Source organism: Ciconia boyciana, chromosome 2 (assembly GCF_034638445.1).
Source record: "Ciconia boyciana chromosome 2, ASM3463844v1, whole genome shotgun sequence".
Taxonomy (NCBI): Eukaryota; Metazoa; Chordata; class Aves; order Ciconiiformes; family Ciconiidae; genus Ciconia; species Ciconia boyciana.
In genome coordinates this window covers 94,583,682-94,608,988 of record NC_132935.1, presented here as the reverse complement: position 1 = coordinate 94,608,988, position 25,307 = coordinate 94,583,682, and the positions used below count along the sequence as shown (strand labels likewise).

Genomic DNA, 25,307 nt, shown 5'->3' with positions numbered 1-25,307 from the left:
CTTTTTATGATGTGGTATAAAATCTATAAAGAAAAAAAAAAAGAAAAGATGCTCAGACGTAGCCTAGAGAGCCCTAGAGAGCTCACAATTCCCCTCCTTGCAGGGGTGCAAGAGTTTTATTGGATTTCTCAAGTATACATGAACAAGGGGCTAACCTAAATGTGGTTTGTTTATACGTACATGTCTTTATCAGGCAAGGAAAAGTAAATATCTCATAAATTGGTGGGAGCTGAGCTTGAAATATCTTTTTTTGTGTGGTAACACATAGGCATTGACAGTTAACGGTATCACAGAGCAGACTGGGTATAGTTTCAATTATATCGTATCACTTTTTTTTGTATCAGTCAAATAGTCTTTCTAAAAAGTGTCAAATTAGTTATTCAAAAAGTTATGGTGAACTACCAAAATGTGCCCTGACATAAGGAGCGTCTGTGTGCGTGGTTACACTTCCTAGTTCATTTCCATGAATAATATTCAAAGGTAGTCTGGTCTGTTCTCAGCCTGACACCAAATCATCAAGCAAGTTACCATGAAATTTAGTACATCGTGCCTGCCTTCCATTTTCCCACAAACCCATTAGCATGGGCGCAGGGAAGTGGTGGAAAGAAGAAGGAAAAGATTAGGCCTGACCAAATTTCACCATTTATATAGATACAGTGACTATACTCACTAATTGCAAAAATGGAAAAGAAACCAAATTCACAGAGCTTTGCACTCTGTGCAATTCATAGTTGTTTCTCCTATTTGGGTCATGTTTTCCTAAAAAGCGTGAGAAGCTAAAGCCACATTACAAGGAAGGGCATGGTAATTAAAGAGGTAAGATGCTTATTTTCTTCCCAAAGGATGCAGTACACGCTTATGTACATACACAGAGTAAGCATAAACACTACAGCATGTCCCAAAGAAATCATATAGAATTTAGATACACAATACACAATCTCAAGAGGCGTATCACAAAATAACAGAGACCGTCACAAAGAACTACCTACGTACATAAGCCTGTTTACTAAGTGATGCCCATTTTAAAAGTTAAAATAGATTTTCCTTTATATATCATTTTCCATCATACCCTCTTTGAAAAATGAGATATTTTAAATCTAAGATAAGCATAGGTCTTGAAAACAGCATTTCATTCCTTCAAATATTTTTCAATAAGTTCTTAATTACATTACTAACACATCTTGTGAACTGAAGAATCTTAACTTGCAAGACATAATTCAGGCACAACTTTACTCTTAGAAAGCACTAAAGTAATTCAGAGACTTTTATCATAGTAAACAAAATCACCATTCAAACCAGAAAAACCTAGAATTCAGGAAATCAAATTAAAGATTTTCTGATAAAGATTTTAGATGCTCAAACGTCTGAAAGAATTCAGACAAGCTGAAAAGCTACATATTGAACTCAAATTCTACTGCAAAACTGCCACTAAACTGGAATAAAATTTTTTAAACCACAGAAGTGTTCAAGAACAAACTTTTGGAAAACCGTATCTGTACCATTTGCAGAAAGTAGGATTTTATATAGAGCCTTAACATTTTTTTCCCCTTAATCATAACAACGTTCATTCCACATGTAACTCCAGCTTTTGCCTGCAGTTACTCTGATGCAGTAGTGCTTCTGGAGTTTAACAAAACAGAACGTGGCATATAGTGACAACAAGAGACAAAAATCTACATTTGAACTGTTAAAACCAATATAGAAATTGGACAAAATAAACAAAAACTGCAACAAAAAGGGATTCTGACATATTCACCTCTACATTCATCAAAGAGGAAGACCTACTTAGTCTTTTTCACACTGTTTATGAAGCAAATTGAAGACTAAGCTCAATAGCTGTGACATGGTTAAAAATAGCTGTACTGCTTAAGCACAGCAACTCATACTGCTCCACAGGAAGAATTATTCTCCTGGTCAAAATATTTGCCTTTTCAATGAGCTGAACTTTCAGGTCATCTGTTAACAATGTAGATTCTTTCCCGTCTAGAAGAACTTTATTGTCTCTCCTTCAACAAATAGCAGGGTATTGTTCCCAGCTGGTTGCTAATTCACACAATTATCATGTAAAAATCTTTCAAAATGCTATATAGAAGATGTATGTATTGCTTGGATAATCACATATTTTGATTTAATAAATCTCATACTGAATTCCTCTGTATGTGTAAAGTAAAATTTAAACTCATCTTTATTATATCCTCTCCCCACATCCCCAACCCTCCCTTTCCCTTCTCTTTTCAGCCTTCCCTTAAAAAATACAGATGCACATTACAACTGAGTACAGGGTGCCTTTGATGCTGAAAATATTTTTGTCAGATTTTGTAGATGACCTGGGTGAGCGATGATAATTTAGCTTGGCTCCCTGTGTAATAGATAATTTCACTCCAAAATTCCTGCATCGGGCCTCATATTGTGCTTGAACTAAAGGCATCTTTTTGGAAAAATTCACAGCTTTTTATCACTCACATATCCAGAACATCCTTAAATAAACAGTTCTCATAGACAACTGCCTTCAGTTTTAAATTTATTATATTTCTAGAAGAAATACACCTGAGTTCAGCTTTCAGCTCCTGTATTTTGTCATACCATTGCCTACTATACCTAAAGGACTGCTCCTTCTGAAATCTTTGCCCCATATGAGTACTTAGAAGCCATCAGTCACTTCCCAAACTTCCCTTTGCTAAACTAGATAGGCTGAGCTTCTCCAGGCTTTTACTATACACCAGGGTTTGTTCACTTACTTGTTTTTAAGGTTTTTAATTGCCCTTGACATGTTTTTCTGAATCTTTTTAGGTGTATCTAGGTTCTGGGTTTTTTTGCATCTTAAGCTCAAACAGGATGTAATTTTCTAACATCATCTCACTAGAGCTATACAGCAAAATGAAAGCACACCTAATTCCACTTGAGATCCCCTATATCCATACCAAGGGACTGCACTGTACATTTTAGCTACTGTATTGTATCACCGAATTACTCCTTTCCAAAGTACTACTCTCCATCCTACATGTATGATCTTACTGTCTAGACAGGTATATTTAGCTATATTAACACATGTTGAAATAATCCCCATTAACTAAGTACAGACCATCCTTCACACTTGTTCATCAATTTTTCGCATGTATGCATTTTACCAGAGATTATATTCTATTTTCCTCCAGATCATTATCCAAATCCTCAAAGCAATGGGCTGTGAAAAACTTCTATAAAATCCAACATGAATGTCCTTCATCTATTACTGCTTTATGATCTGTCAATTAACCAGTTTGAAATGTACTTAATATGGGCCATGTTGACTTAGCAAAGAGCTAGGCTTTAAAAATCAGAATACCATGCAGCACTGCATCAGGTGCCTTACAAAAGCTTACTATACCTACATGAGTATCTTTGTCAACCAAAAACTTTCAGCCTCAGAATAAAGAAATAAATACAGACGAGTTCTAATCGTCACGAACAGTTGGGCAAGCAGTGACTCTGCTTTCTTCAATTTTCTGCTAAGCAATTCTCATTTCAGCCTTTCCACAGTTCTTTCTGTGATCATTATCAACCTGTCCAGTATAGTATTTATGTTATATCCTGGCCTATCCTATCTCATTTAAACTTCTACAACAATTAAAATTAAAACAAAACAAAATGCAAAACCCAATACCTTAGATATCTTCAGTTGGTTGGGTTTGTTTGTTTGTTTGTTTTAAATCCTGATTCCTGTAGACTAAAGAAAAAAGTTAAATGTGTTGGTTCCTACCAGAATAAATAAATTTGTTTTGTAAGTCACTATAAATTGTGAACACAACATCCAGATTTTGGCCGGAGAGCAACAGTATTTTGACTCACAGCATGTTTTTTTAAAGAATCGTAAAATAATGTTTTTTGCAGTATTTCTGTCTCTTCTCAACTATTATTGTCCCTATGTAGCAGACACATGTCATTACTAGCATTTTTTTGCTCTCAATAAATAAGAGAATTTTCATATTTTTCTTAACCCCATTGATACAAGGTTTATGATTAGTGTCTATATATAATCTACTATGAATGGTCTTTTCGTTGTGACAGCTAATAGCCACTATTGCTCATGGCATTTTCTCTGAATCTCCATTCATTTGAATCTTCACCTCTGCCTTACTACACTATGACAGTTTCATACCTATCCCTAATGACTTTTCATTGTAAGAATTACATATCCCCTGGGTAACTTTTATTTTTAAGTAATACAACTTTGAGACAAAATTGTTTTCTTTATATTTTCAGTAAAATCTGTATTGCATTATTTTTAGGAAATAATCCTTTTAGAAAAAGTGATTATATGTTATTGGCAAGGCCTGTAATGGATAGAGCAGATTCAAATAGGCAACAATAACTATCAGTGCTGATTGTTTTCATGGAAGTGATCTTATATTTAATTTCATTTTTGTCAGAAGAGTAGAATTGAACAGAACAGAATTTCTTATTCTCAGAAAAGCATGATGAATGACCTGCACATATTAGAAATTCCAGTAAAATTTTATTAATGATCACCTAACGTAATCACTCTGAAATAACAATGCATAGTTTCTTTGGATCTAGACATTTAAAGAAAGATTCCTCTGTCACATAAATCCCAGGAAAATGTGCCTTTATCGCTATAAAAAGAAAGTTCAGACCTTACAGAACTTTCTGAGGCAACTTTCCTTTAATGCACACTTTGTTTAGTTACTTTTATCTTGTGAATAATCAAAAATAGAATGCAATGTTTTAATCCTTGCTTTCTGGGTGTAAAAAAAACAGTGTCTAGGCCAGGCTGGCTGTTAAAACAATGTCAGAATTGAACCACAGAGGAAAAATGGAAGGGGCAATAATTATGGCCTGATTTTATAATTTGATTCTACTCTTAATAAAGTGTGGCACTCAGTAAAAACTGACACAGTGGAAGTCTGTTTGACTTAGTAATTTTCACATAAGTAGTCTAAAGTGTTCATTGTTTGGTGTTGGTTTTGTTTTAAATACTTTATTGGCAAGTAAATAAATTTGAATATATTGGATTGGGTTTCCAAATGATGATCAACACAATTTTTTTTAAACTGACTGTAATCTTGGTTTGTACTTTTAATTTTCTTTTTTTTGTAACTAAATGAAGGATCAATGCCAATGGCTGGCAATGCCATTAAATTGTACTGGTTTCGAAGCAAAGTATAGCTTTTAAACTTATTGCTACATGCACCTGTTAAAACAGTGAGTCATCTGAATACACATTCACCTAATCTTTATTTGTGTGCTACACCCCTGAAATAACCAATATTTTAATCTATTTTGTTTTCAGACTGCATACAAATGCAGACTACGTTTGTAAAAAGTATATTAAATATTTTTAATAAAAGAAAGTGGTCTTTAAAATGCTGAATATATAATCTAATCTTTTTATCATGATATTTAACATTTAGAAATAATACATTCCTTAATTAAGTATTAGCTACACCTAAATAATTGACAGAATATTTTTGCTTAATATAAACAAAATAAGGGGCCTACACACACAGAGAACTGAGAACATTGGATTTGGGGCACTTAAACTACTTGGCTGCTTTCTAAATTCTCACTCAATTACTATCTCTGTGTTCCCAAATCCTTCCATAATACAGCACTAGCCTTGTAGTCTTCAGTATTAGTAGATATTATTCTTTCCTAACCAATTTTTACTTATATATTGGAAGGAATTAAAGAGCAACACAGTTTACTTTCCTTATCAGTTTTCCCACCCTCACATAAACACATTCAAAGTGAAAATAATTTGTCCTGCCCGTGAAACTGAAACCAAAAGTAATTAAAGCATAAGTTTTTCTACCCAAAAGGTATTGACAGCACTTATACTTTGAACTTTAATTCCATTGGAGGGTCTAAAAATAATCTTTATGAATATCAGCATTTTAAATGAAATGCAGCTTAAAGTGAGCTCAACTACGAGGAGACATCCTGTCCCATCGCACTCTCTGCCCACTGCCCACTCAGTGAATAACCAGAATCCTTAGAAATAAAGGATACTTTTAACTATGCTTGTATGTCACCCGCATCTTCAGACTGGGTTTGCACAACAGCATCAGAGCATAATTATAGTATAATCAAGGTGGACAGGGAAAAGGTCACCTTACACAGCTGCAGCATTTCATTACTCCTGTGGCATGCTAAAAGTACCAAAAGTTTCAGCAAGCTTTGTAACTGCTATGCTTACAGTAAAATTCAGGGCATTGTTAATAAGTAGCAGTTATGCAGCACCGAGAAGTAACTGGAATCCCAAACTGATGCAAGAACGAGTTTCCCATCTTCACATTAAAATGGAAGCGTAACCAGCCACTGAAACTATACAGCACACTGTCTTCTACTCTGAACGTGATCACCCTGTCCCTTGGCGCAGCCCCCTTCTCAGGGGTGCTGCTCCTCACCCTGTCCCTGCACGGTGCTGCCTGACCTCAAGGTGCAGTCCAGGGACACGGGCTCTGTGAGTCAGCACAAGCCAAGGGCAAGAAGCTGTGCAGCCACGCTGCAAGTCAGCCTAGTGAGTTGATCCAGCTGAAATTAAACATGCAGTTTGATGGATTCTTTTTTTTTTTTTTTTTAAAGAGCCAAGTCATTGCTGCAACTGTCCCTCCACATCTATGCAGATTTTTCTCCTGTCTCCCTTCAATCATGCCATATATTCCTGCTCCTTTACTTGAAGTGGCACCTCTTGGATTTCAACCTGAGTCAGTCAGAAAACTGCCAGAAAACTATTTCTACAAAAGCAGTGGACAGCCTTCAGCTAGACAGGCTTCCTTAAATGGCATTCACCTGACCCAGCAACACAAATCAGTGTCGGTGCAAAGGAAGGGGGAAGAATGAGTGGCTTGCTTGGAGGAGGCAGTGGTAGCAAGCAAGGTCTGCAGCACTTAAATTTGCTCAAGCTGTAGAGAACAGACCCCTCAGACTCCTGGTTGAAAGTGGAGAAGGAATAGATAGTCTCCTTCCTTAATATTTAGTATGTTTCAAAACTAACTTTTAAACATCACGCCACTCAAAGAAACATTAAGGGAAAGAGAGGAAAACTGACACAAACACTGTCAGGATACACAAATTTCTTCCCCCAGTCCCAGGGCTCGCTCACCGAGGCTGTTCTTCTGTTGACATCACTTGGTGGCTCAACAGCTCCAATGACCTTCCACACCTGCTTCGTCATCCTGGCTAATATGTGTATGGCCATGCACTGAACTAGACTGAGGAACTGATTCAACCAAATAAACATTTTTGGAGCCAGGGTTTTTTGTTTGATTGTTTTTAATTATGCCAGATCGATGTTCCCATCCTCTTAACACATGGCCAAGTTGCCATTGTGGCTCAATGGAAGGAACAGCTGAGTGGTCGGAGGAAGGACCTGCTGAAGTCAATTATAAAGCACTGCCAACCAAACACCTTCTGACATTTAATTTAAAATGAAGTAAAATACAACAATTATGGTTTAAAAACATAACTTGATCAGTTACTGTCACTCCAGTAACAAACCTTAACTTATGCCATAGTAGCTCAGTGCTGTGCCTAAACACTTTATACTTCAACAGCACCATCCCTTAACAACATTCACCTACTAACACAGTTTACAGTCCCAAGGGAAGGCCTGTAATGAATGAAAAGTTGGGTATTATCCTGCATTAGGTTCAGAAGACAGTAGAAAAAGGAAAAAAAACCCCTCAGTGCTTAGGAGGTCACATTTAAGTATATTTAACTTAACTGACTAAATAAAACTGACTAGCCCTTCTGTACTGCTTTGTAGAGAACGAGGATGAAGTCTGATGACCTTCTAGAGGAATTTCACTTAGATCGTCTGAATGGCCTTCTGGATGACTCTCATCACTGATTACAGAGGATATCAAAGATAACACTGCATGCTAGTTAAATACCTCTCTGCAGTTAGCTCCACCAAAACCAAACCAAACCCCAACATAAAAGGGAGACAGGTTTGTCTTTGGCTTGTACTTGTAGCATAGCTTCTCTCTATAAGACCCAATCAGCCTGTTCTACTTTATTCTAAGATGTTCTGACAATATTTACTGGGGGTGGGGGGAGGGGGAAGAAAAAAGGCTTTATTCTGCTTGTGCTTTGGCTCAGGGATTCAAACTTTATCAGGGAGATGAGCAAATGATTAGCAATCATCTCTGAAATATTCAGTCTGAGTGATATGCTCAGTGCTAGACTAACTAGGACAGACGAAAGAGAGAATTACATTTTTCAAGGCAGCATTCAGGTGTCCTAATGATGAGATCCTCCATTTTTCCCCCAACAACCCCTGCCTACCCATCTTTCTACAAAAGATAAGGCAGTTCTAGCAGGATATGCCTTTCTTCCACTACAAAACAAAGCTCCAGTTTCTTGCTCAGAAAAATAATCATCCTTACTTTACAATCAATAGACAACTAATTCCACACAGAAAGTTCCCTTTTTTGAACAAGTTGGATGAAAAAAGATTTTTCTGGTGGTTTGACAGAAAACAAGAGAGACAGATATTGGGAAGACACTGGGAAGGTAGAGCTCAAACATTTGACAAAAGGGACAAATGAATGAAAATGGAGCATTCATTTAGCAAAAAGCAGAACATAAAATTATCAGATGGTTCTACAGTCCAATCAGTACTTTCTTCTTCCCCTTCTCATAATTTACTATGTCTCAGTATACTTTAAACTTTATTTAGCATATAAAGATCTAAAATCCCTTCATTTCTTCACTTCTATTCACATCTTAGTTCAACCTTCTTAAATATAAACAAGTGTACAGAAGAAAAATTTTAAAAAGCCAAATAAAGCATTATTTTACTAATGGAAAGAATAAAACCATATATATATATATATGTTAGAATAATGACATATTAATTCCCATTATTTATGAAAATGTCCATCATGAACAAGCAAAAAAGCCAAAGGACGTTATTTTTACTTGACAATACGAGTGTCACAATAAAGCAAATTATTTTGTGTGCATGCAAGGAATCGGTTTTGTTACATTTAATAGCTTTGATTAGAGATATATATGTTCAAGTGCAGAGGATTAAATTTTTTAGAATAAAGTAGGGTGTAATTACTTGAGTAAGGACTTTAACATTGAATAATTCAATTAATATTAAATATATTCAAATAATACATAGCAATAAAGACAGGAACTTCCCATTTTACAGACCAATACCAGGAAAGAATGATTAACCAAGATCTTTACTTGCACTGAAAAAAAAAAATTATCTCACACTATTTTAACTGTAACTTAACTGACAGCTGTCTGTCATTCATTGCTTTTCATGAGTATCCAAAGGTATGAAGAACTAGAGCATAACAAACAATTTTATCTGGATAAACAGAGGAAAATAACATAGGAATAGATATAAATGAATAACAGTGAAGTTTCATCTCTCACTATGGGTGGATCAAGACCTAACGTTTATGGGGACAGAAACCATATGACATCCTAGTGCTCATTCTATGTCCTCACTAAATCCATGTTTTGCCACTAATGGCAGCAGAGGTAACCTCCAAAACACCATCTTATTCAATATGCTTGTTCTGCATTGTACCAGTTTCAGGGCAAAAATGAACTTAAAATTGAAACTGATCCTTGTAGAGAATTGGTTTTAAAGATAAGTTATTTTAATGATTTATCTCAATAAGCATTTTTTTTTTAAATCCAATAAAAGACAAACAATCCTGCTATTAAATCTTTACTGATAAGAAAGTAGAGAAGCATGGCATGGTTTGCATACAATTATGACACGTGTCCTGCTGCTGAAAAATGAGCAAGATCCCATCTTTGTGCGGTTTTAAAGATTTGTAAAGTAGTAATCCTTCATATCCATTGGGTTTCTGTAGTCATGGACATACACTGTCAAATCAACAACTGCTTGATGGACTGGCTTCCATGTTTTGACACTCCTACAATGTTACATCTCAAAGAAGCATCCTTAAATACAATAATTTCCATCTTCTCATTCAGAACTTAGTATTTTATTCTTGGGCAGTTTAAACAAATAAGCACAAATCTCAGGAGATCTTATGAGTACAATGTCGGAGAGAGGAAAAACAAATCAATTAAGGAGCTGCCCTGATACAAGAGAGATGCCTCTAACATGAGTGAAACAGAATCTGAAACACTGATGGATCTTTTGAAACAAGATGCTACCTTATTTGCCATCAGCGTTTGGGAAAAAATTCTTTGTTGTTATTGATCATCATTCCTTGGTGACCTGGGCAAAAATACAGCATTTTCCAATGTTAATTCTCTGGAAGTCATGCCTCTCAAAAGTCATATGAAAATGAGCTCATCCTAGACTTCTGTATGACATTGTCTTATGGATGTTTTATCCAAATTAAAATGAAATAGAGATCAAGTGCCCTTTACTCTCCCACTCAACACATACCCTTTTGTACAATCAAATCAAAACACAAAGTACATAACACTAAGCATATGAACCAGACAAAGGAAAGAACAAAGCTGAAAACAATTTGTAAGCTGGGCTTTAACCTCCTCTAGCCATGTACATACACTATAAACAACCTGGTGTGCACTGACACTTTAAATTTTAACTTTGAAACTTCTGACCTTACTATATCATAAGTGAAAATTGATTGACTCCCCTGAAACTGCACTAATTTAAAACTTCCATTGCCCTTGGGAATGTTTGGACATCTAGTTATTCCTTGAGCTGCGAAGGACAGTGGTGAGCTGTTCCTACAGACACCTCGGTCTTCCAGGGGAAGAAGTTCAACAGCGTCACTTTCAGGAAGCATTAGAAACAGTTTAGCTGGAAATGCTCACTCAACTGACTATGAGTTGCTTTGAAAATATCTATTTAGAATAACTATATTTATGACCTAATTCCACAGAAAAGTACACTAAGCACAAAAGCTCAAGATTCTCAGTCTGATATAAACATAATTGCCTCTACTTTCTTTCTCTTTCATTGTTCTTAGAAAGCACTGTTCATCAAAGGTCAAGTTTGGTCCTTATCTGTGACCCAAACAAGTGAGAAAAAATGTGCCAGCCTTGAAAACATGAGGGGCCATCTAAGAGTTACAGTATAGAGTTACTATATGGCAAAAAGCCTACAGAGATAAAAAATCTCTGACTTTTTTCTCCTTAAGGAAAAGTTTTCCATCAGTCTTCCTGGTTTTAGAAAGATTATACTCCAGTACAATCCACTGTGGTTTACACTTACACTCTCAAAATAGTATTAATTTCAAAATCATGAGATTAATTCCTAGAATTATTATTACAAGTGCTATTAAAATTTGTTTTATTCTGTGGCCATATTCCTCTCTCTAAATTTTCTAGACTAGGAGTCTACTCACACAAAGCTGTTAGCTAGACCTTATTTTGGGATACAGACCTTAAGCACGTGAAGTCTCCACGGAAGACTTTGCACATATCTAGAGCACACGCTGCGGATGACTTTAGATTTCACTCAGAGTTGGTGTTTCTGTTTTGTTTGATCACATACGCTAACAACCTCTTCTTGAAAATTCAAGTTCAAGTCACTACAGTGTTCAGTAACAGCAACACATTCAGTGGTTATGACTCAGAAAAGACTTGTACAAACACCTTAAACTCTACCATTTGGACAAGACCCCAGTGAGTGTTTAGAAATGTTGTCTGAAGAGAAATGATGAAAGTTTAGCCCGACAAACAATTGTGTTTACACAAGTGAGTGACCTGGCAATCACATCGTACTCACACTTGCACCATGCCCTGCCAGGATCAACAGAAACACGCACAACATCGCTCTTCCCACAGATGTGCCCACCTTTGCCCAAGCCTGCAGCTGCGACCATCCGGCAGATGTGCGCAGGGAATGAAGGTGGGCTCTGAACATCTGGGGAGCTCAGGTCATGCTGCTGGCATTTTAAAACCAAGGCTGAAATCTGCCTTGGTCCCAACAAAACCACCCACGAAAGCTCCCAGTGATTATCGCTGTGCCACGTTTCCCATTTTTTCCCTCTACAGTAAGACATTATGGACCCGTGATAGGAATCAGGATGCTGAACTAGATGGATCTTTTGTGTCAGTACGTATAGTCTTAAATTCTCATTATTTCTTAGAGACACAATCCCAGGTCTGTTAGTTTTAACCTTGTAAGTGATCTAGCCACTAAAATATGATGGAAGAGTCACACTGTGCTAGCAAGAGATATATTTTATATATATAACTGGGGAAAATCAGGTGCTGAAATCAAAACACAACAAACGAGCCTGATTTAGCAACTAGCCAAACTATAATCCAGCTAACTTTCCCAAAGTTACTTTGAATCGTTTTGTACCCTTCATATATCTACACTGTTACTGGTAACAACGTTATCAACACACAGATGATGTTTCATTGAAGAACTGCATTTTATGGGAAGACCTTCAAAAGCTACAGACTCCTGAATATCCACTGAATACAACATTCAACACATCACAGTGTCAGGGAAGTACTTTGGAGTTAAGATATACTCATTTCAACACTCTTAAGAATGTACCTCTATGGTTCCCCTACATACATATTTACAAAATGTACATCTATTTTTTCTGTGATAAATACATCACAACATACTTCCCATGACTTGCTTTAAACTGTGGCATCTTAAAACTAAAGCCCAATTTTTTATTATTCCCTAACCCAAGCAAATTTCTATAAACCAGTATTTTACAGGAAGTGGAGATGCTTAGAGAGGTATTTAAATATCTTTGGAAAATGAAAATCACAAAGTCACTTTTAAAAAAATAGAAAAAGAAAAAAGTACATCTCCTTCCTTCCCTGTTCATCCAGGATACTCAAAAAAACCCTGTGTTTTGATTTTTCAGATGCTACTATGACAATCAGCAAAGATCGAACGTTAAGACTTAATTTACTTACAAGCTGTGAAACTTTCAGAAACTGTGGGGGCTGAAGAGTTGGAGAGGCACAACTACAAATGTGGTTAGGCCACTTAAAACACATACTTTATCTTTCCCCACAAAAAAAAAGAAACAAACAAACCATCAGACATAACATGACCAAGAAGGAAGATTTGATCAGAGCTGTACTAATTTATTTTATGCAGTGAGATTATAAAACGTGAAGCCTCACTGAAGAATCACAACAAAACTATTGCAGTAGTTACTTTGTTTCATTATTCAATAAAACAAATCTATAGTTAAAAGATACTAAATAGTGGCTTTATTTTGCATTTTATGCTAGCAAAGTGGCTTCAAAACAATTTAAAAAAGCAAATCTATGGTTAAAAATGTTTTTTAGCCATATCCATTCTATGTATTCATACATATTCATAGATTCCTTGAAAAAGATCTACAGCAGGTCACCATTAAGGAACACATGTAAATCTTCTGAGGATGTTTATGAAAACAGTAAATATTCTTGCCTTTATAGTGTACTGAACGAGTAACATGCCAATTTTCTTTTCCTCTAAGTAACAGGGAAAGAAGTTCAAAGAAATTATTTCAAAGAACACAAAATTCTTGTGTGTAAATAGTAAAAGCCCATCAAAAATTAGAAAAATAAAAGCTCTTCTTAGAGAGACACTATGGCTTTGGAGAATAAATTTGATAATGAAAATTACAGAACTTTCATTTTTAAGATATTTTCTGGACTAATAACATACTGTCAGAGAAAACACACGGTACATTTAATATGAAAAATATTAATGTTTTACTCAAAGATAAACAAAAAAACCCAACAACCCTGTATTTATTGACAAATAAGGTTATCACATGCCATCCAAAACCTCAAAGGCACAGAAGAAGTTAACAGGGAGAGACTTGTGCATCCCTTTTCACCTTGCAAATACAGTCTGTGGAGCTCATGCTTCCAACAGATACCTAAAAATAATATATTGTCCAGTAACACCAGATTTGGAGTTTATTACAAAGAGTAAGAGTGGCATTATAGGCCTGCATATCAGTTATATCCAACAGATCTGCACATCCAGTTATCACATATTTAAGAAGTCATTCTGGATGTCAAAGTTTTGTATCAAACACAGCCTTTGCAAGCGTAGAGTATTTATCAGAGAGAGATGAAACCGTAGCTATTAGTAACTTGTTTTTTCTACCACTTTGGCACAGTTCAGACATGCTGCAGCAGTCAGGAAGAAATGAAGCTGCACCTACTGAGAAGTCAAAGAGGGACACAGCATCACTGACGCTGTTCCAGCTAAGCCAACCTTCCTGAGGAACAAGGGGCTGTGGCATGTCTCATTAAGTCCTTTGTGTCCAATAATTTATCCTCATTCAAGAGGTACTGAACGTCAGCATAGTGGAAGCAACCTTCTGCGGTACAGTCTTGTAAGTTGAAAGTAATTATTCCGTAGCTCTAAACATGACTGGCACCGCATTAGCCAATCTTTGATTGACCAAAAAACTCAAGAAATGAAACCTCAGTCTGCTGTGAATGACAAAGACTGTAAAGGTAAGAATTATCAGAGCCTCACATGCTTTGGGGATGGGCATCTCTCCCCCTCTTCCATTTCCTCTCCCTCCCATCCTTTTTTTCCCTGATGGACATGGGCAATTCAAAGCAAGTTATGCAGGAAAAAAAAAATAATCTATTTTCTTGATATACCTATGACATATACATGTATGTACAAAAGAGTTTTGTGCATAAAAACTGCTAAAACATCCCCTTATCTGTGAACCATTTGTGATTCTACACAGGACCCAGGCAGAATTTCATTCCTTTGGCTGCGGGTATTTGAACTCTGGAAGCAGCCACTAGAGCCCTGCGGCATCGCAGAGGGCAGGGCACGCCGGAGGAGTGCCTGGGGGCTCAGGCATTTCCCCAGTGGCGGCAGCAGAAGACAGGGCACCAGACCTCCTCAAATCTGTCGAGAGCTCTGGGACAGGAGATGAGAGATAACTCAAGCTGATGAAAAGCGGCGTGGCAAGGAACATGGCAAAAAGTCGAGTTTCTTGCACTAAACATGGTGGCTCCATTCCTGCAGTGCTCTTGCTTTCGTGCTCTGGTTTAAAGAAGTGAAAGTCACCAAAGGGGGATGAACAGCAAATCCTCAACTCTATTTTAAGTCAGATGTACAGTTTTTAAGGGGTGGAAGCAATGCAAACAGGTCTGATGTAAATTCCTGGTCTTGTTTAGTTGGCTAGGGTTAGTCAAGCAAGTCTTAGTCTTTTACCTCTTCTGAAACAAGCAATAACATTTGCACCACTTGTTTTCAACATAAAATCAGAAAGATTCAGGCACTACAGCTCAATGACTGAACAAGAGTCACTGATGTTTAACCAAGATCTTAGGAATCAGCACATCAGAAACAAGCAGCAGAAGACAGGTCCCAAGATATTTTGGACTTCCTGCAAGTCCATTTTTGGACACCAGTTCAATAGAAACCAACCTATTTCAAGGGGGGGAAAAATGGCTATTGCCCGAACAGGCAATTCTAATTCGTTGTTAATAGCAATTTTTCATCAAATAGCCATAAGAAATTACAACAAACTACAAGCTGCGTACTGTAGATAATGGATTTACCCTTTCAGTTAACTTAAGCAAAACAAATATTTAAACTTTCCAGTAAACACACACAAAACATGATGAAGATTTGATCGCTGCAGTTTTACTAGGGCTGTGAGACAAACTTTGGTTTTAAGTGAGTAATTCCCATGCAGTATCAAATTTTCAACTAAATGACAGCATTTCTCCTTCAGTTTTCTATACTCTGTCATTTAAAGAACTAGCACAGTAGCTGAAGAACAGCCCACAGGATCACTTTTTTTGACTTGTGGCCACTACTATATACACAAAGTTTAAATTTTCATGGAATACACGTGCCTTTGGGTCTTACTTATTAGGTGATCAAACTTGACATATAGCCTAATGCAAGGCCATAGAACTCCAGCCAGTTGCTCGTGAAATGAGTTTCGGTTTGTAAATTCACTATATCTGTATAATTTAATGTCAAAGGCTTTAGTTCTAAAAATAAAACCAAAAATACTGAATCATCATTGGACATGAAGTATCACCTTGAGAATACTAGACATCAGGATGAAAAAAATGCGTACGTATTTTGCAAGACACTTGAAGAATTAAAAAAAAAAGACATTTTCCATTCTACAAAACATACAAAAATGTATCATTTTGGACTACAGGACTTTAAATATGTTAACCTGTAATATTTTAATGGAAATCAATTAAGTCACCTTAAAACGCTATGTTTACGAGCACTGTCAAGGTGAAATACAGAGTGAAGAAAAGACACCAATGCACAGGTGCACTTGCAAAGTTCACACAAACTGTTTTGCTTACTTCTTGGTAAAACTCAGTAAAAATGTTTTGATATGAGTAGCAATCACGGCCCAAGCCTAACTACAGTTACGCAAATGGATCCAGAGGGCCACGTATACCATCAGCTGCACCAGTAATTCTCAGAGGAAAGATGGAAACATTTGGTCATTCAATTAGATACAATGTCCAACAGGCAGAGAACTTCAATATATTTCCACCGCACTTACTATAAAAAAGGTTATTAAATTTTATAAGAAAGAGACTCTTCCAAACTCAAGTCAGCTTTAGTATTTGTCTACCAACCACCACTTGGTACTTCTGACCTGCTGGCTAACACAGAGTTGTCCTGGGGGGTACTTTTATGAGATCACTTCTACATTTCATCAAACAAATTTTGTCATGCCAACCACAATTCAGGATGACCTCAATCCCAGACATCACTGCAAGGATCTGCCAGAGGAGGTTGAGTGATTTGACTGCAGAGAGAGCAAACATAATTTGCTTCCAAATGAACCTTCTAAATGGTGGGGGGTACCCTACTTCTGATTACTGCAGTGAAGATGATGAGAACAAGCAACAATCTTTCAATGGGTGGGGATCAGTCCGTAAAGCAAAGCAAACTTGTCACAGTGTAAAAGAAAGTAGCCCTACTATTTGCCCAAGCAGCTATACAAAGGACTTTCCCAAAAGCCACAGTAACACAGATGGCAGCAGGCACCCACGAAGAAAGATGATGTAAGAGGTCAACGCCTATTGAAACAAATTCTTGGGAAAAAAAACCCGACGGCACCTTTTCTTATGTTTTCCTTTACCTGTCTTGTTCACCAGTTTCTCCATGTCTGTCCACCTCACTAACATGTTGTCACTTGAAGAATCAAACTTACAAACAGAAAAACTATGTTATTTGCCTCACCCATAGAGGTTGGCAACATTACTACTTGTTTCAATTTCCATCTAGAAAAAAGAGTCTCTTCAACATTTTTCAATAAAAGTTTCATATTTTCTTCAGATCTTCTCCCCCGTCAAAAAATCAGGTAATCATTACTACAACCTCTAAAACGCTCAGGAACAAATGACATACAGGATATACAGCCAGACCAACAAAGTCATCCTTCCAGCCCATTAGTGTATCTCAAGGTTTTGATCTTTGAATTCCAAATCACTGGCCTACAGTTTGGCTCCCTCTCTCCAGAGATGATATCCAGAGTAAAAATAAAAATCATCCCACAAACAACAAGTGAATCCATAATGATTTTTTTTTTCTTAAAAAAACAAACAAAAAAAAAGAACTTACCTTCATTTTTATTGTTTATAAGAGGATTTCTCATTTGTATTTTGGAAGAACCATGACACATATCAGCAGGACTAGTTGACATTCATACTTAGTCTAGCAATCACAAATAGATTATATACTTTTTTCGATCAAGACACAAGATCAAGATTCAGAATGAAAAAAGGAGGTATAACAAATGGCACTGGATTTCAATCACCAGATTCAAAGAATATTGTATGGCATGAATTACAAAGAAAATATGCATGAAACAGACATAAACCCCCAGTCAATAACACGGGCAGTTCACAGAAGGGTTTAAATTACCTAATATTCAACATTTCAGGTCAACTTGCAGTTACGTACTTCCCAAATTAGTGTTCACTATATTTAAATTATTTATTATTTTATGATTTTTTCAGGCATGGCTATAAATTTCATTACAAGACAAAACTTGTCAAAAATGAACAGCAAATTAGAAAAAAAAAATTACAAAAGAGGCAGCTTGACCACATCCGAGTCCGAAAGCATTAACAATTTCAGCATCTCAAATAAACTGTGCACTTACACAATTAAAGAATATGTCTGATTTTTTAAAATAAAAAAGTAGTTTATTACTTCAGGCATTTTGCAAAAGAGGCTTTCGCCCGACGGACATCACACACCACCTGCCCAGTGAGGACAGACATGCTCAACAGACTACTAAGCCTTTTGCACAAGTCAACATTTCGAACACAACTTAAGACAACCAAGAAGAATAGTGAGCAGTGGTCACTCTTAACCTCAGCCCAATGTCCAGCAAACAGAATTTTTCTGGTCATTTTTTATGCCTATCGAAACCTATATCCCATTGTCCGTCTTTGAGCAAACACAGCGACACACAAAGAGCAACTATTGGCCACAGCACAGTCTATGGGCCCAACTCCACAAACCCAACAGAACTTTTTCTGAAGTCAAAGCAAGTTTTTGGCAATCCTTTCACACACAGAGCAGTCCCTAAACTTCTCTCCTACTTCCAGGGATGATCCCTTCAAGATTGGCTTAAGTCACATTATAAGGTTGGGGAAACTTGCCAAAGCAATTAACCATGATTTATCTGTCTTGGGAATACAGGCCTTCGGTCTTCTAGTCTATCAGTTCAGCACCTCTGCTCGGCAGTCAACTTGCTTAAAATACAAGCCCACCCGGGGCACCTTTCACTGGCTTCTACGGGTCTGTTCACCCATGGCAGCACAGATGTAACTCCATTAACAGGAGATACACGTGCACCAACAGCAAGACATCTTCTTCTGTCAAGTGTCCTGAAGGCTGTCTGTCTCCCTTTGACCTTAGCCTTCCAGCCTCTGGATATAAATATTTTTTTATAGAACACTGCCTGGATTCATATTAACTATGAGATAAAAGCATTTTCGGTTTTGGGTGGCCACTTCTTTATCCAAAAGACAAGAACGGCTCCAAAACAACAACGGCTTTTCACTCCCAGGGATGACTTCTTGTAAAAATAAAAACAAGGAAGTTAAATCCAAGAGAACCATAATGCTTTTCAATTAAGGGCAAGGATGTGAAATTGCCACACATAAGACAGGAAATTCAAAGCTAGGCTGTCACCTCACTCCCTTCTTCACCCCAAAACCTTCCTCTCCCGTCAGCACACCCTTTGACCACCTCCCGAGCGACGAGTGAAGGATGGCGTGTCAGAGCCTTAACTTTGAATCTTTTTGGCTTCCCTCGCAACCTTAACCGTATCGTTAGAGCACGAAGAGCCGAGGAGTTTAAATTTTAATATTTTGCATCACCGCAGCTTGCTGCATGGCCAAGGCACAGGATGGTAGCCCAGGACTTTGGTACAGACACAAATCCAGGAGGAAAGCCCCTCTGCCCTCCCCCCCCCCGCCGGACACATGCAATAACTCGGCTTTGCACACATTTTTGCACACCGCCGGGCTCGCACTTCGGCGTGCTCACTCCCGGAGCAAGTCGCGGCTGTCAGCGCTGCTCCCCACCATCCAGCACCCCCGCCCCTTCTCCTTCTGGAGTCAAAGTGTTGTGTGAACGTGGGGGGGGGAAGCGCAGGCCACGGGTAGCACTTTGCCGTCTCCTCCTTTCAGTCACATTTCCGTCCTCCTCCAGCAAAACTGGGGAGGGAAGGGGGGGCGGGGGGCCAGGCTGGGCGGGGGGGGACACACACGCAGGCGCTGGGCCCAGCGGGAAGGGGCAGCCGCAGCAAGTGTGGGTGACAAGACCGCCGGCTCTCCCGAGAGCAACAAAAAGGCGGGTGGGGTGGGGTGGGGTGGCCGGCGGGGCCGGGGGCAGGGCCGGCGCTCGGGGGCTCTTACCTCGTAGAGTTCCTCGGAAGCCATGCTGGGGAGCCTCACAAGGTGGAGTTGGGTGCTGGTTTGGAAAGACTTTGTTTCAGTTGGTGTCCGTGTGGCCTCCTCCTCCTCTTCTCCCTCCTCCTCGTCTTCTTCTTCTTCTTCTTCTTCTTCTTCTTCTCCTCCTCCTCCTCCCTCTCCCTCCTCCTCCTCTTCCCCTCCTCCTTCTCCTCCTCCTCCTCCTCCTCCTCCTCTTCTTCTTCCTCCTCCCTGCGCGTCTCTCTCCAGCGCAACTAGCAGCTCCGCTCGCTAAATGCCAGTGAGGTGCTGCTGCTGCTGCTGCTGCTGCTGCTGCTGCTGCTGCTGCTGGTGGCGGCGGCGGCGGCGGCGGCGGCGGCGGGGCTGCGCGCACGGCAGCTGCGCAACTCGCTCGCTCGCTCCCCGCTCGCGCTCGCTCCCTCGCCCTCGCGCTGCCTCTCGCACACCCCGGCAGGCCGGCACGCACGCACGCACGCACGCACGCACACACTCGCTCGCGCACACACACACGCACACACTCGCACACGCACTCACTCGCACACACGCACTCGCGCGCGGCGGCGGCGGCGGCGCCCCGCACCCCCACCCCTCCGTCCCCGGCTGGCTCGCTCGCTCCCTCCCCAGGAACACTAATCGAGCGCAGAGAGAGCGCCACACGCAACCGCTCCGCCTCGGCTCCAGCCGCCCCCGGCACCATCCTCCTCCTCCTCCTCCTCCTCCTCCCGCCCCCCCGCTTTGATCTCCCATTGTCTGCTCAGCTGAGCCCGGCGGCGCGCGGGGGGCGGCGGGGCGCGCGCCCGGGCGGGGGGGGGGGGCGGGAGGGGCCGCGCCCGGGGGAGCGGGGGGCCGCGGGACGGCCGCGGGACGGCCGGAGTTTGGGGAGGCGGGCGGGGAGGGGGGGCGGTGGGGCACGGGGCCCACGCACGTGCGGGGCCCGCGTCGCTTCCCTCAGCCTCCCGCGCTCGTCCCTTTCCTCGCCCCACCGCGCCTCGTCCGGACCCCACGGCCCTCCTAGCCCCGCTCCTCCGTGGGCCCCGGCCAGTTCCGGTCCATTGCCCTGCTCCACCACCACCATTTGTATAAGCAACATTGTAACGCGCCTGCATACGTTTTTCCAAACTTAACTTGGTTGAATGCCTCTGCCGTACGGGAGGGAAGGGCGTGGGCAAAATCCACACCGGAACTCAGCAGCCCTCAATGACCGTCGCCAACAGCACGTATGTGGCTTACATCTCCCAACTGACCGTGTTTGCAAAATTGGGAATGCCCCACCAAAGCTTCCCTGTTACGATGGGTCAACAGAAAGGAGCTGAGCTGTTGACTTTCTTATGAGACCAGTACTAGTTTACACCACGCAACTTGTTCTTGACACCTCATGCATCATCTGGGGGTGCTTCACAGGAAATTGTGCAGATGAGGTGCCCTGTAGTAGACCATTAACTGGAGGAATCGAAGGCATCGTTGTGCAAAGGTAGATGTGATGAGTTACTCCTTCAAGAACAAATTCTGCAAGATGGCGTTTCTGATCTCAAAAGGGCTGAAGGGTGGGACAAACCCAGTGTCAGGACAGGAGTGCCTTACCATGCATTCTGTCATACCAAGGCTTTTGTTCCGGAATTCTTATTCCATACCACACCAGGAAGCCATGCTCTGCTGCGGAAGAGCCCAAGTTAAAGCAGAGTTCATCACGTTTGTGTAATTTATCAACCCACTGACTCAACTGATTTTTGATCAAGTTACCTCTTATTTTTATTTTATTGCCAAAGTCTTTCAAAAACGTTCCCGGAAAGTGAAGAAAAGCCTCAACGTTCTACTTTGATAAAACAAGTTTTGGACCATTGTCGAGCAGCTACCTATTTGGAAAACATTGATCCGTTTGTGGGCTTTGGATGATTTTTGTAGAGAGAGCTGGAGATTCCTTTCTCAGACTTGGTTAACCTGGCCATTCTTTGTGACACATACATCATGTCTCCCAGGTCAACATCCTTCTTCTGGATAACTGAAATTCTGGTACTGGACTGCTAGATGGACATCATTTGTGCAGATAAAACATCTAACAACTTTCATACTTTTCATACTTTCCTAATTTCCTAACTAGTCTATGAAAAGGTTAGAACTGATCTGTATTCAGACTGTGTCTTGAGATGTTCAAGAGCTAGGCTTAACCCAAGTGGTGAAAAATGGGGGTCGTTCAGTGACAGTAACAGGATCATTGACAGAAGGATAGGCTGATGTATGAAATGGAGATAGTTAAGATCTAGGAACTCTGTGACTGCCTTCTAGAGGTGAACATTTAATCATGGTTCCTAAGATGTGGTCTGAATCCTTTCTGAGCTGTACTCAGCATACCATCATTGTTGTAGCCATCCTTTGAAGGACAATCCTTTAAAGTCATTGGTACTCATGTTTTAGCAGAGTCGGCAGCAGTGGTTGCTGAAGATGTTACTTTGCTTGCAAGGCATAAGAATAGAACACCTTAATTTGTACTAAGGGTCTTACCATTGCAGTAAACCAGGTCTTAGGTGTTTTGATCTTCTGGATGACTAAAAAGAAACACAGCTCATCAGTACTGCTCTATTTTTAGTACTTCAAGGAAATAACAAAAGCTCAGAGTTATTACTAATTTTTAATGTTTCAACCAAACTCCACATTTCATCTTCAGTGAAAGAAGTTCTTTTACACATATTCATTGCTTGCATTGCCATTAATTCTTCTTTGCCTTCTATTCTAACCTTTTGTCCTTGATGCTTTATAAGACTTTTCAAGAGAATCAACCATACTGTTCAAAAATACCATGCGATAGTGCTATGGTTCAAGCATCTGAGAGGTACCAAGTTTTGTGACTGGTGCCCAGGTTTTGCAGTTGGATTTTGCTATGCTAAGTTCCATGATAGCTTGTTCTCATCTTGCTCTCTCCAGAAAAAATCAAGTTGTCCAAAAGTTGTATGGTGAATTGTCTAGATCACTGTTTCCTTCTTATCTCTGAAGGTGTTTCACTTGATCCTGTTCCTCATTAAGGCAGGATGCGTCAATTTTTAACAATATTTCAGTTGTTGAAACCAATCTTCCTGCCAACTTCCTGAATGGCTTTACTAACATTGCATATAAATGTTTCTAGTAGAGAAGTTGTATGAAATACAGTAGTGGAGCAGTCTAGGAAGAGAGTGGAAAGCCAGGCCAGTTTGAGTTCTGACAGTGGCAGCAAATGTTTTTAGAGGTGCTTGAAACAGCCTCTGTTAATCCAGCTTTGGAAAGAATCAGACAATATCAGCCAGGCAGGAAATTTTACCATACACATACAGTGCTTCCAATTTGAAGTGGACAACTGCAGTTGTCCAGTGGCAGTCCTGGTAAAGTCAGGAGGACAGTCGTTCTTCTGTTTAGCAGAATGAAGAATGTTCTAATTTGTGGGCAAGGTACATATCATGGAATCAAGTTCATTTGAAAGGTCAACTCCATTTTGATCTCACTATGTGCCATTGTAATGACTATAAAGATCTTCATAGATGGTGAAATAGCTGAATTTGAAATAGTTATGGTGGTAGGCCACAGCTGGCTGAAAGTTTTCAGTACTGAAAATATCATAGAGATCTGTGTTAGATGGGAATGGGTCTACATCTCCAGGATTTGCTCTAACCAAGGGATCACAGCCATATTTGATATGCAGATATTTATCCACAAGATCCTAACTCTTGATACCAAAGTGACTATCAGTAACTTGTGATCGGTTACATTAAGGTGATTATCTGCCTGTCAGTATTTAGGAGTAGGGCTTGGAAATGAAGCACTTAGTAGCTGAGATACAATCAGTGATTAGCTAAAGGATTTCAAAAGGTGGTATTGATATGGCTAAATGTGATGGTTTATGCTGTAGGCATTAACATCTGATCAAATCATCCTATGCTACTTTTTCACAGTCAAAGAAAAGCTAGTCAGCATAGTCAATGGAATTCACAGCATGCTTCATCTCATCCTGAAGTAGATGCTTATGTCTGGTCAGATGAATTGAAGTCTAAATTTGATTTACTTTGTTGACTGGATTTTTACTGATTGGAAGTATGGCACCCATTCTGCAACCACCCAAAGAAAGGTGAGATTAATCCTAGTCATGTTTCTGTGATCCAGGCTTTCTTGATCTAAGACAACTAATTTAAAACTCCATACTGGCCAAACTATGTTGACAGATTAGATATGAAATACATAATGCACTTAATATTTTTTCTTTCCTATTTTGATCCTATGCTCATTTGTCCTCATCTTAACACCTAGGATGTGGCTCATCCCTGCACTCTGATATTCTCTGTAATTTATGTCCCTCTTCCTTTCCTCACCTCTTCCTCATCTCCATCTCAGTCTCTTGTTTTCTAAGTGGTCTGAGACACTTAAGTTAAAATGAAGAAACAAAAATGCTAGAAAAAAGCATTTCTTGCAATCTGTATCTATACTTCCAACACAGAGCTGAGAACTATGTTTCCCATTTTGTGGTGGGGGCAGTTTAGACAGAGGTCATTTCAGGCAGAAAGAAGGGTTTAGTTCTGTGACACATTGAGGAAAATGGGATCACCTGAAGGAATGACTGTTAAACAAGATTTTTTACATGAAAGTCTAGAAGAGAGAGTCTCCTAATTCTCTAATCGACTAAGACATTACTTTCGTTGATCTGCAAAACATTGACTTCTAGATTAGATTAAGACAGTAGCATAATCAGATTTAAATATCTGAAGAAAAGAATGGTAATTATGCTTATAGTAATAGATGATTGGTAATTTTTGTGGACTGACATCATCATATCTAGCTCTTTATTGATAAAGATGTAGTTTCTTTCCCCAAATTCTTGCTTTCAAAGAACCTTGGTAGATACTCCACTGTTTCCTTGTGGACTTCAACGATAGACTCAATGTAATAATTTTTTTAACAATTATAGTTTTTCTTCACAGTCTGCCTGTGAAATGAGTTTGTATTGTTACCAATCCTCTACCCATGTAGAACTGAGACATGAAATTAAAGTAAATATTGTCAGAGATGTCCACTGATTTCTGCTGTTCACTTAAAGAGGCCTAGATTTAAATACCTAAGAGAATATAGTACTTTTTCTTTTAAAAGTAGCATTCTTATTGGTATTTGTTACAGGTGTAAATACTAGGTGCTTCTGTAACTCCAGCTGGGTACCCAACATCTTAAATTGAGTTTCCAAAGATATATATAGAAGCCATCCATGACTACCATGTTTTAAATTACTTGCTTAGCATCAAATGGCACCTTTGTGACAGAAGTAGGACTAAATTATAATCTCATGGGACAAAATGCATGTTTTATCTATAGGACCTACTTTTCTCTTCCTGCATGCTCCTGCCTCTTTCACCACCCACCTTTCTAGTTCTGCAACACATGAAACTGGAATCTTAAATATGACAGCTTCCATCAGTACACAAAAACAGACAGAT

The 25,307-nt window shown here is 39.4% G+C and overlaps 1 protein-coding gene across 3 annotated transcripts in view; it reads right to left on the bottom strand.

Moving 5' to 3' along the window:
* CDYL (chromodomain Y like) overlaps positions 1-20,028 on the bottom strand; it is a 107,372-nt gene extending 87,344 nt beyond the window's left edge. For 2 of the 3 annotated variants that reach the window (XM_072853228.1, XM_072853229.1), the window contains exon 1: positions 19,849-20,028. Coding sequence is in view for 1 of the 3 variants with exons in the window: in XM_072853229.1 (XP_072709330.1) it covers positions 19,849-19,872 (24 nt within the window). In the remaining 2 variants the exon portion in view is untranslated. The remainder of the gene's footprint in view (positions 1-19,848) is intronic. The other variant, XM_072853230.1, reaches the window with a different exon arrangement.
* Between the last annotated feature and the right edge of the window lie 5,279 nt (positions 20,029-25,307).